Source organism: Aplysia californica, unplaced genomic scaffold (genome assembly GCF_000002075.1).
Source record: "Aplysia californica isolate F4 #8 unplaced genomic scaffold, AplCal3.0 scaffold00176, whole genome shotgun sequence".
Taxonomy (NCBI): domain Eukaryota; kingdom Metazoa; phylum Mollusca; class Gastropoda; order Aplysiida; family Aplysiidae; genus Aplysia; species Aplysia californica.
In genome coordinates, this window is record NW_004797446.1 from 941,809 (window position 1) to 954,958 (window position 13,150).

The 13,150-nt window shown below is 38.6% G+C and overlaps 1 protein-coding gene across 1 annotated transcript in view; it reads right to left on the reverse strand.

Moving 5' to 3' along the window:
* Window positions 1-555: 555 nt before the first annotated feature.
* LOC106011759 overlaps window positions 556-13,150 on the reverse strand; it is a 29,569-nt gene continuing 16,974 nt past the window's right edge. Inside the window, exons 2-6 of the mRNA XM_013082480.2 lie at window positions 12,890-13,057; window positions 8,268-8,416; window positions 5,772-5,894; window positions 3,313-3,441; window positions 556-2,121 (exon numbers count right to left, since the gene is read on the reverse strand). Coding sequence (XP_012937934.1) covers window positions 1,878-2,121; window positions 3,313-3,441; window positions 5,772-5,894; window positions 8,268-8,416; window positions 12,890-13,057 — 813 coding nt within the window. The 3' untranslated portion in view covers window positions 556-1,877. The remainder of the gene's footprint in view (window positions 2,122-3,312; window positions 3,442-5,771; window positions 5,895-8,267; window positions 8,417-12,889; window positions 13,058-13,150) is intronic.

Here is a 13,150-nt window from a genome sequence, read left to right on the forward strand (position 1 = left end):
TCTATAAGAGTAGAATTCTGTGGGTTATCGTGACAATGGGATCATTTTCCGTCTTCTTGATTTATTTCAACAAAAATGATTTTCGCGAAAAAAAAAGAGACGAAAATACTTTAATTTTTATGAAGGCACTCATCTTTCGGCGTACAGTTTGGAAACGTCAAGGTTATCTTTAGTTCATTCGCAGAGGCTCGGTGTTAGACTGTCATAATATGTTACTTTTCAAAATGGCGTGTGACCGTGTTTTACACTAGGTTGTCGATTTGCAGAGGTTCTGTTTAATACGCAGGGTAGGTTTTTGCGTGTGTATGTGTGTGTGTTTGTGTGTGTGTGACTATCTGTGTGTATGTGAGTGTGTGTCTGTCTATGCGTGTGTGTGTGTATGTGTGTGTGTGTGTATGTGTGTGTGTGTGAGAGAGATAGAGATAGAGAGAGAGAGAGAGAGAGAGAGAGAGAGAGAGAGAGAGAGAGAGAGAGAAAGAGAGAGAGAGAGAAATGTGAGCCCATCTCAAAATCAACAGGACATTAATAAGTTCTCCGTGTTGTTTGAAAGAAATACGTGCTGGAATACATAGGGGATTTTATTTACTTTATTTACTACATATTAAAAAGCTTAAAATAAAGATGTATCTAATGAAATAAATGTTAAATTGAAATGTGTGATAATGCGTCCAACATGTTTACATGACCTTTTAAAGAAATGCATACATACTGATTAAAACCAGTGTATTTTTGTTAAATATAGTCGTCCCATGGTTAGATGGGGGAGAGAGAGAGGGAGAGAGAGAGAGAGTGAGAGAGAGAGAGAGAGAGAGAAATAGAGAGAGAGAGAAAGAGAGAGAGAGAGAGAGAGAGAGAGAGAGAGAGAGAGAGAGAGAGAGAGAGAGTTAGAACGTGAGAGAAACAAGAAAGGGAGACAGATGGTGAGACGGGCTACGGTGGGATCAAAGAAAGAGAAACTGCGATAACAAAAGACAGTGGCAAAAAGACCGAGAGATAGAAAAAAAGATGGTGAGATCTGTAATTCAATAAGGTCATTTGTATTTGATCTCTGAAGATGTTTGGAAATACCCAGGAAATGAAAGGCTTTCAAAAAGCTTTACCACAAACAGATGACGTTAAAAAATTAACTAAAATTGTATTATTTCAAAACTTTAAAGGTGATACGTTGTTTACGATATTATTTTGTGGAAAATGAGGCAGTTATTATAAAGAGCAGAGTAGAATCAAATAGCGATTAAATTAGGTTAATGCCTGAATAAAGAAAAGAAACATTTCTTGTATGTTTTTCTCTCATATGGGACTAATGGTTTTTTTAAAATGCTACAGTAATCTAACAAGATAACTCAAACTAGATCTAGTGATAAATGACGTATGCGTGGCATCGTGGTGAAATCAGGCGCTCAGCTAAATAATGGAATCGAAAACGTTGGCATCTTTTTTACCTTTCGACAATTTATATCGTTCTAATTTTTTCGAGTCTTGACTATACACCTTATACGTCCATTTCAATACACATTCATGTGTGGATTTACATAGGTATCACCTCAAAGCTTGTTTATTTGTCTTGCGTTCGGTGAAAAAAAATTACTATTTGTCTAGAATAGAAGTCGAGATGTTTGAAATGGAACAAGTCGGGGGTCTCCTGATGTCAGAGGTAATGTTAGCGAAGAAACGGCGGCCAAAGTCTGGTGACTTCTAAAGCTTGAATGTCCTTGGAAACTTAGGTTTGCATTTTTTATGCCTTTGATCAATATGCCCCCCAAAATGACGAGCGCCTGATTCCATCTTGTCGTGACACATAATATTATTAGGATATTACTATTATGTACAATTTTCATCGGGCTGTATGTCTGTCAACACCACGTCCATCGACTCCATTAGATGTTCTTTGTCGTTACAAACGACCCGCTGCTTCTGCCAAAAGTTGACTGGCATTTGATGGCGGTGCAGGAACAGTCGGACGGAAGGATGATGCGGTCCCTGACTATTCTGTTGTTGGCTGGTAGGCTCGGACAGAAGGCCCAAAGCGACACAGTGCGATATATAGGCAGGCATACTGTGCGGGTCTCGTCGAAGAAGCTATAGCCAAAGCTGTGACCGCAGCCCTTGCACGCAGAGCCCCTGGAAAACACAAGATTTGTTTTTTTTTTTTTTTTTTTTTTTTTGGTGTGCCAGTTTTTTGTATTAGTATTTCCGTTTAAACCCCCCAATGTTGTCGGTCCACCTCTTTCTTTGGGGGGGGGGTGTTTAATAATTGTTATTATTTCAAGCTAATAGGAAGTGTAGTTTTGTAAGCTTTGTTCTTTCTTTGTTTGTTTGGTTCCTTTTTCCTCCAATTATTTCAGATTATTAGAATTTGTACTTTAGATTAACTTTGAAAATACAATCAGGAAGTGTATTTTACTTCAGCTTTAAAAAAAAAAAAAAAAAAAAAGAATATTTCACGTTAATATAAAGTGTAGGTTTAGTGAGCTATTTATTTATAATTACAGATTAATAGGAAGTGTAGAATTGGAAAGTTTTATGGCATTTTCACCGGCGTCTATGATGTAGCGGTTGGGCGCTTTGCTGTTGCACGCAGGATACATGAGTTAGATTCTCGTAAAGGGAGAATTTTTATCGAGTATCTGGGTCTTTCTGCTGGAATGCTGTTTCTCTATCACCCCTCGGTGGCCCTGGCACGACATGCAGAGTCAGAAGCCAGCCTCCTAAAATCACCCATTAAAAATTAGCTGAAGAAAGATAAATACAATTCTCATTTATCTAACGCGGGAGAAAGCCAAACTAATACAAGGATTGGCCAGATAAGGATAATCTATGCACCTTACGAATCCCCCCCCCCCACCCCCACAGCCTAGGTGATTATATTTTTTTGCCATCTGGAACAACCTACGGTATGGTTTTTACGGGACATCGTATTATACGAAACACTTCTAAGATGAGATCAACCCGACTGCTCATTATTAATGTTCAACCTTCAACCGTGATCATTTTATGTAAGCTTATTAAAAAGGAATTGTGCGAATTTTGTTTAGGATGCTCCGCTGGCTCAGTTGGTATCATGCTGGGCTACAGAGCGAATAGTCCTGGTTCGAATCCAAGACTCGGCCAGCTTGAACTAGGGTCGTCTCGTGGAGTTTACAGGTTCTCAACCTATCAAATTTGGCTCCGTGTTATTGGAGAAGGATGTCAAATTCGGAGGTTCCATCTCTTAAATAACATACTAATGTTGATAGGGGCACTAAACCCATAAACTTAGTTTTTAGTTTTTCTTTAACGATGGCCCATTGTATACACTATCATTGCACTCACATGCACTTGTCGTTGAAGAAGATATCCTCTTGGAAATTGGCTAACGCCCAACAGAAGATGTTCCCGAACTGGACACTATTGTATGTCCACAGCTGACTCAGCACTTGGGGGCATACGTTACCTTTCTCCCTGGAACAGAGGGACGGAAGAGGGGGTGGGTAGGTGGGTGGGGGGGGGGAGGTAGAAGAGGAGGCGAATGTTTTGTTTGTTTTGTTTGTTTGTTTTATCGAGTAGGGGGTTGTAATGTATATTGTTGGTATCCCACTCTACCTATGTATCCATCAAGTTAGGCCAAACACTGCTTTTGCCTGTGATCATACACAAACACACACTCCACTTCCACCGTCCCCCTGCCTCCCCCTGCCTCCCCCCTCACACACACACATTGTCCTTTGTATGTCCTATTCTATTCCTACATTAAGTAATAATAATAATAAATGACATTTATATAGCGCTCAACCCCGAATAAAGTACACAGGCTCTGAGCGCTTTACAATACAGTACAACATACAAGAGTAACATGACACGTTGTGTTCTGACTAAAGAAAATTATTCCAAATATTCATCTTATTAATTTAAAAACAGAAACGACTTCAGCTGACATTTGAAAGAATCAAAAGATTTGATTTCTCTCAAAGTACTTGGTAAAGCATTCCAGATCTTGGGGCTTTGGTATTCAAATGCCATTTCACCCATTGTTTTAAGTTTCATAGATGGTAAAATAAATTTCTTTTTGTCAGCTTATGACCTTAAACTGTGAGTTGGAATGTAAGGTCTTAACAGATTTGATAAATATGATGGTGCATTATCATTCAAACATTTGTGACATAGGGTGGCCAACTTGTACACAATCCTTTTCTGAACAGGAAGCCAATGCAAAGTTCGTAAAAGGAGGTTTAGCAGAGTCTCGCTTTCTTTTCTGTAAAACTAAACGTGCAGCATTGTTTTGGACAGTTTGAAGTCTTTTAACTTTCTCCAGTGATACTCCTGATAACAGGGAGTTACAATAATCGAGTTTTGATAAAAATTAAGCTAGTTACTATTAAAGCAGTATTCTTGGTATTGATCAGATGACGTATTTTACTAACTTTTATTATTTCTAAATACATTCAGCTGATCATCCCTTTCCTCTTATTTCTTTCCTTTTTTCTCTTTTCTCTTTTCTCTTCTCCTCCTGCTTCTCTTCAAACACCGTTTAAACTTCCGTCACCACTTGTTGCTTACAGCTCCACTTTCAATAAAGGACAACATTACAACACCACCAATCTCGGTCATAGTGTCATCCTTATCACCACAACCCCAATACCAACGTTATTAGGATCATTATCCCCTCCACATAAATATCAATTTTACAAACATGTACTAGGATCATTATCACCTCAAATATCAACTCTAGTAATATCACCTTACAGCCAACATCAACATCAATTATACTAGTAACAACATTTTAACCCCAGGTATCAACGACGACGACCAGAACAGTATCATCATTATCACCACATACACAAACTCAAACTCTCGTATAATAATTCTTGCCACCAATACCAACCAAAAACAAACCAAAAAAATGTAGATGACCTATCTTCATTATCACTATCAATGTTTCCGAAAAAGCAAGAATAGACAGATATAGAAATTCATTTGTACCAACTGCAGTGAGGTTACAGTACACACAGTGCTACAAATGAAACAACAGAGAGATAGATAGATAGATAGAGAGAGAGAGAGAGAGAGAGAGAGAGAGAGAGAGAGAGAGAGAGAGAGAGGGAGAGAGAGAGAGAGAATGTTTTATGGAGCGGGTTGTTCAACACGTGAGACAGTGTCTTGAGCGTTTGCGTGAGTGCGCCTAACCTTTGTAACATCCACTGCCATTGTAAACGACCAAGAAAAAAATTCTTCCTGCGAGGTGGATAGAGATTGCCATTATTGTTGTCATTGTCGTTGTCATTGTCATTGTCAATACCAACAGCAATAACCAAAGTACAGGTATCTTCATTGTCACCACCAAAACCAAAAATTGCAATATCCAAGAAATGAGCGACTATAATAATTATACACCTTACCCAACATCGTACAACTGATGTCTGTGGTATAAGTGGTGGATAGGTTTTATGCTGACGGGAACAGAACAAGTGAGTTTCTTTTCAATGTGGAGAGAGTTGATTATTTATTTATTTATTTATCTATTTATTTATTTATTTTTAAAGATCATTTTATTATATTTATTTATTTATACAAATTTCATTTTATTATATGTATTTATTGATAAACATTTCATTTTATTATGTTTTTTTTTTTTTTTTTTTTTTGAAGGACATTTTAAAAATCGAGTATCCCCTTTTGTTTTGATGAAGCGTTGACTCCCCTTCACCCTCGAATTAGATATCACAATCAAGGTCAAAGCAGTTTGCCTCATAAAACATAATGATAACGATAGCGGCGTAATTAAAAAGACTCACAGAAGTGGCTGAGGCTCCAGGAGAGGTGGTTGACCGGGGACGACAACTTGCCTGGCCAGAGCTTGGAACAACATGTCCGAGTTTGGAAGTGACCGGATAGTCAACTCGTCCGAGATGGGTTTTCTTGAGAGACAAACAAACGAACAATCAGTATTAACTGATGTATGCTTAGTAAGAGTCATCCTGGTTTCGTAAGATTTGTCTGTAAATAAAAGGCTTGAACCTCCCACTGTCACTGAAAAAAGAAGGAGAGAGAGAGGGGGGGAATTAGAGAGAGATAGATAAATAGATAGATAGATAGATAGATAGAGAGAGAGAGAGATAAAGAAAGAGAGAGAGAGAGAGAGAGAGAGAGAGAGAGAGAGAGAGAGAGAGAGAGAGAGATTGGTGGGGTTCTTATGAGATGAAATAGTTGTAGGAGAGGCTGAGGAAGCTAAAAATGGCTACAACTCAAATTCCATAATTTTTTAGCCAAATTGGGACTTTGGGGGTGTACCGCCCCCCCCCCCCCCCCAGTAATTGAATCTTCTGTATCGGGAATTTAAATGCGTTATTTATCTTTATAAATATTATCATTATGAATATTACTTTTATCATTATTATTGACATGGCATGCTCAGCAGCGAGACTTATAACGTGTCCCAGAATAGAACGGGTGGTTTTCATTGTGTCATTCAAAATGTATGAATGTTCTCTTCTATAATATTGTATATTTTGTATCAAAAGTGATTTCCCTCACAAAACATAACATTTACAGATCAGACAAATATATGAAGACAGACACTTAAATCGAAACATACTACAATTTTTTGGCTCTGAAAAACAGAAATGAACCGTAACCCTCCCTTCAAACCAAAATAAAGATAAAATGAATAAATAAACAAACAAACGAGTCCATTGAAAGCACTGGATTGACCCAGGGTCAAATCTTTTTTTAAAAAGGACAATGTTATAGGGATTGGTGTCTTGATAAGTTAGCAAGCCTGCACAGTTATAACATGGAAACTTGTATCAAATCAAATTAAGAAAGATTAGTGCAGTCAGAGGGATGGGGGTGGAGGTGGGGCGGCAAACGAGACCAAGCACAGTCAGATATCTATCTATCTATCTGTCTATCTATCTATTTATCTATCTATCTATCTATCTATCTATCTATCTATCTATCTATCTATCTATCTATCTACTATTATACAAGGGTAGCAAGATATCATTAGGGAATCCGAAAAAACGGTGTGCTTAAGACAACATTACACAATCATGAACTAGACGCCTAAGAGTACTATTATGGAGAAGCCATTTCTAGTGTGATACTTTCAGTGTTGAAAAGGGACGTCAGTCACCTCATTTGATTACATAATGTTATAACTATACGGCTGCGACGTTGTGCAAGTGTCTGTGATACACTTTACATCATCCTCACTGTACTCAGACTACTGTACAGAAATTGCTATCTTAGAGTCGCAAAGTTCTATCTGACATTTTTGGCCGTTTTGAGTTACTAAGACCTTTCTTTCAGAACCAAGATGTTCTATCTGCTCTATCAAAATTGTCAGATTATGGAGTCGTTATCGAGATAATCGAAGAATTGCATTCGAAAAAGCTTGACATAATGGGAAATTCAAAATCTTTGACGTCACATTTCTCAAAACTAGGTAGACCCACTGAGCTGGTAACTTTGTAATTCTGAGGTAACGAAATGACAACAGCATCAACAGAAGAGCTGAACTGAAGCCAGGCCCCTAATAAATGTGTCGCGTTTTCTTTGGTTTAGTTCCCGATAGGAAAATAGTAGTAGTTTCTAGATCCATTAAACTGATAAACTGATAAAGGAAACAGTTCACAATTTGGATTTATAGTCTTAGTTTCTAACGATTAATTTATATGCATGACTTGCGAATCCGACGGTCAGTGGAATCCATTTATGTTTGCGTTTAACCAGCTACTTTTCTATATCATTATTCAGATTAACAGGCCACAGTTCCTCCTCTACTGAGATCATGTATAACATTAAACTGTTAATCATGAAAATGTGCAGGTATATTATGTAAACGGGAGTTCACCCGGGTCTGTGTGGGTATGTGGGTGTGTCTGAGTTTAAGCATAGACACACAGTTGATTTAAACAGACAATCAAAAGAGCACATTATTTTGTAAGTATAAATTATATAGAACAGTGGATTGACTAGTAGAGAATTGTTATATCTTTTGTGACAAAGAAAGAAATACACATAAGTAAATCATTAATAAATAAAGAGCAGGTCTTCTTCACAAACATGCTTAAAGATAAGAGATTGATAGCGAGAGAGAGAGAGAGAGAGAGAGAGAGAGAGAGAGAGAGAGAGAGAGAAAGAGAGAGAGAGAGAGAGAGAGAGAGAGAGAGAGTGTGTGTGTGTGTGTGTACTCGGTGAAACATCAAACCAATGTGCCAGGATCTGGACAATAAAGATATATCTTATTTATCTTATCTTATCTTAGTTTCCACGAACGATTCACGTACAATGGATAACCCTCCGGGTTGGAGCCCAAATTGTACACTCTCGACTGGTCGGGTTGCTGAGGACAAATCGGGTCGAACGATCTTTTTTTCCTCTGGCCTCCGATATCTCCCACTTGGCCAGTGGACGAAGGCATGGAAATGCTCTGTGTCTGAAATGAGAGCAGGGCAAACAGGTTATAATACACTTCGTTATTATTATACAGATTTCTGAACAGTATCGACCTGGTCACCAGCATGATCAATACACACACACACACACACACACACACACATACACACACACACACACACACACACATACACACACACATACACACACACACACACACATATATATAAACATGCACTTACATGCTCGCGTGCACACACACACACACACACACACAAACACAGACGCACACACACAAACACACACAAACACAGACGCACACACACAAACACACACAACCACACACACACACATACACCCACTTACACACACACACACACACACACACATACACACACACACACACACAAGCGACCAACAGTACAATATTTGATATTTTGACACCTTTTATTATTGGGTTGATCCCATACCCCATACTAGAAGCAACATAATATTGACTCACACTGCGTATTGCGTAGTGTTATCACCTGTTTGAAACCCTAAGAAATCTCAAATGAAAGAGCTGCTGAGGTGGCCTACCGTATTTAACTGCATCTCCCTTCGGCGACAGAAGATGAAAAAGTGAAAGTAAAATAAGTAGCACCCCCTTGGTACAGAATAAATAGAATGGCAGAAAACAAGAGACCAGCGTCTGCGATGAAGCGGTAAAGTTCCTCACCTTGCACACAGAAGGCTATGAGTTTGACTGGTCCTTGATGACGAGGAGAAGAACAAATCGATCACCAGTTCTTAGAATAAGTCAAAAGCTTCTAATTCACACGACGACATGGTGACGCAAATGTGACCTCAATCATGAAAAGATAAGTTAAAAGCGGCGTGACATCGCGGTGATCGAAATGTGGCCCCGGTTAGAGTGGAGACCCCCCAATGTATGTTATTAGTCTGATATAAGTTACATGGAAAGCTCACGTTTTCTTTTACCCAGTAAGATAATCAATGGAGCACTTAGTCTTCCTGCTTGGGATATTACCCCATGCCCCGCCCACCCACCCTCCCTCCCCTGGGTTGCTCTCACAGACAGAGCAAAAGTAGCCTACTTCTATATTTAATAAAGGTTTTTTTATTCAACCATTTACACAATTTTGAACATTTAAAAAAAAGGGCTTCCGACGATACTCGATACATTAATTTTCAACCTATTAGGGCACCGAACTCGGTTCTTTTGAGTGCGACACTACAGGCAACGGTGACCAATTTCTCTGCTGACTAAGGTTATATTGACCGGTACTAAGATAATTGATGGCCAGCCACATTTAGAATTTAAAAAGAAATATTCATCCCGCATCCTTTGAGTGTGTACCCATTCGGCCCAGTTCCATGACAAGAAAGGTGGTAGACTTCGAAATGAATTATGTTGTTCTTTTATATTGTATTGTCTATGGTAGGGATGGGAGGAAGAAGTTGCAGTTGGAGACCCTGTAGTCTGTGACATTTAAAGAGCAGATGTTGGACTGTTTTACAGACACCGTCACAAGTTTTTCATTGTGGTGAAGTCAGGCATTCGTCAAAATAATGAAAAAAGAAAAACAGATAATTTCTGCTCATTAGCAATATTTGAAACTTGACTTTTTAAACTGCCTCAACACCTTTTACGTCCATTTCAAAATATTTTTTGTGTGAAATTTTACTGAAAAACTTTTGATTAAAGGTATAAACAAAAGTAAATTTTCCGATTTCAAAGGCACCCAAACTTTGGAAGTCCCCGAACTTTATCGGCCATTTATTAATTATAAATTCCATTGGTAGTTATTTTGGCTTCATTTTGTTTAGGCTGTAGTGTAGAGGTACGTGCTGAGTTCGGGGGTGAACAATCGTTACAGGCGTATTATCGTTGCTTGTTTCCTTTTGCTTTGTTCCGGTCTTTTTGTGCGCGTGTCATTTCAGTTCACCCAGTTCACGTGTGTGGCATCTTGGTGAAATCAGTCGCTCGTCAAAATAACGAAAATAAAAAAGGGCTATATTATTTTCATTTTGTTTTGGCATGGCAGTTTTTATCTTTTGTTTTTTGGCTCAGCACCATATCTTTAGTCCATTTAAACGTATGATGTCTGGGATTTACTGTGAAAAGTTGGTTAAAGGCAAACATATCTATGGATTTACATTTTCCAAGGATATTCAGGCTTTGGAAGTCCTCGACTTCGGTCACCATTTAATCACATTGGCGGAGGCAGAATACTATCGTCAGGGGCGGATTGTTTGTTTCCTTCTGTTCTGTTGAGGTTTTTTATGGTGTCGGTTCGATTCCCCTTGCTCATATTGTGCTTTTGTCAACTGAGCTGTCAGTCGAGTCGGACCTCTTGCCCTTCAGTTCATCCATTCCTCTTTGTGGTTTCCCTTAATGGTGATCATTTTTGTTGTTGTTTTTAGTGATGATTTGTTGTACTTGGATTAGATTTTTTCTTTTGTGTAGTCGCCTAGAATTACAAAATCCTATCTGGCCAATACCTAGTTTTAATATCAAATATTTTGAGTTTCACTACATGTCAAGCTTTTTCGAGAGTATTTCTTTGAATGTTTTGACAATGACTCTGAATAATCTTACGATTTTGATAGAGCAGATAGCACATTAATTATAGGTTTAAGTAACTCAAAACAGCCACAATGTGAGATAAAACTTTGTAATTCTAAGGTAGTGTAGTGTACTCGTTTTGTCATCGTCTGGTATGTTTTTGTGTCCAGGGATCCACACTTCTATAAGTGTGATGCCATCTGCTGATGTTGTTGTCTGACGTTATGTTGCTCACAAGCAGCTGTTTCTAATAGACCTTTTCTGATGTCCAATCTAGAATCTAATAGTTTAGTCCACTGTCCTTATAAAATGCAAAGAGAGAAAGAGGGAGAGAGAAAGAAGAGGAGGCCGAGGGAGAGAGAGAGAAAGAGAGAGAGAGAGAAGGTAGGGAGAGAGGAAGAGAGAGAGAGAGAGAGACTGGGAGAGAGAAAGAGAGAGAAAAAAGAGAGGGACCAAAATAGAGAGAGAGAAAGAGAGAGCGAGAGAGAAACACTCCAACACACACACACACACACACACACACACACACACACACACACACACACACACACATACACACACATACACACACACACACACACACACACAGAAAGACAGACAGAGACAGAGACAGACACAGACAGAGAGAAGGCTCCCCATCCCCCAACTAAAAAAATAGCACTTGGCAGGACATTTCATGTGATAATGAAAACCTGACTACGTCAGAGTAAGAATTTATATCACACCCCTCCCCTCAAAGGACAGCTCTCCAGCATTACACCTTTTTGGAGACACGTACACTAATGACAAAACTGGGGAGTCTCTTTGATACAAATTTATGAACATTCCGCGGGGCATCGCCCCTTGAATACCTTTCAAACCTAATATCTAGTTCAACGTATTTCAAGAAATATCTGAGCTAGCTGTACGTTGTTTTTTACATTTTTGTTTTGTTTTTGTTGTTGTTTTTAAAATCGAGTATCTTTAGTTTGTCAGATGAAAATGCGTATCCCTTTCTGCGTGTGTTAGTCCTGATACCAGTGTCAAAGTAACTGGCTTAAATTAAATTATCTAAGATAAGATAGATACGACTTTATTATCCATTTATGAATTTTGTTCGGTCCTTATGGTTGTAAAACATCTCATCATCATTATCATCATAAAGATCCAAATCTGAAACAGATATCCGCCATTATGGTTGTCCATTCATGTCTCCCCGAAGATGTCAATAAAAAAGAAGCCTATATTATGATAAATAATAAACGGATTTGTATCGCCTTTTTCGCTTTACTTTCTATATTATATCACGCCCAGCAGACCATAGAACACTCCGAAACATTCTCGGCATCCTGGGAAGCACACGGTGTAAGCAGCCGATTAAGCGCTCAAACACTATCAACATTAACATGATGTTTCGCTGTTAATACCCAGGGGTTTCACAGTCACCTACCAGCATAATAATAATGTATAAAAACGACACTTATTACCATTATTTCTGCTGATTAAAAAAAGTACAGTGCGGAACATTTGTTTTTACGACGATTTTTTTACCATAAGATTTTGAACCTTTTAACCTAATCATTAAACGAAATCAAGCCGTGCTGTGAACTGCCTGTTGTAAATACAACAGACTTGTCTCTACCTTAGAAGTACACAGTTCTGTCTGCCGTTTTGAGTTACTGAGACCACGAGATCAAAAACCAAATGATCTACCTGCTCTATCAAAATCGTAAGGTTATTCGGAGACGTTATCAAGATATTCAAAGCAGTGCATTCGAAAAAGCTTGACATGATATAAAACTCAAAATCTTTAACATCAATCTTTTCAAAACTAGATACTGATCAGGTAGAACTTGTAATTCTGAGGTAAAGTTGTGTTTTCTGCGCTCATAATATAACCTTATGTAGTGTTTCGAGAGCAGTAAAAACATCTCTCACTTAACTAAAACAGTGCAGAAATCTTACCCGACCAACTCGGGCTTGAAAAGCCAGGGAGACGAGCTGCTCTATTTTGTCTTTGTCTGGGTTTTGGAGAGCTTGCTGAAGCAGACTCTGTGCATCTTGTGGCGTGACGTCAGTGCAGATGGCGAAGCTGAGTATCTGGGACGACACGAAGATGACCAGCAGCAATTTCTGGTGGGATGAAAACGAAATAAAAAGCAACACAAAAACAATTTAGGTTTGTTTTCCCCAGTATGTTTGTGTTCTAGAGCCTATAAAAAGGCC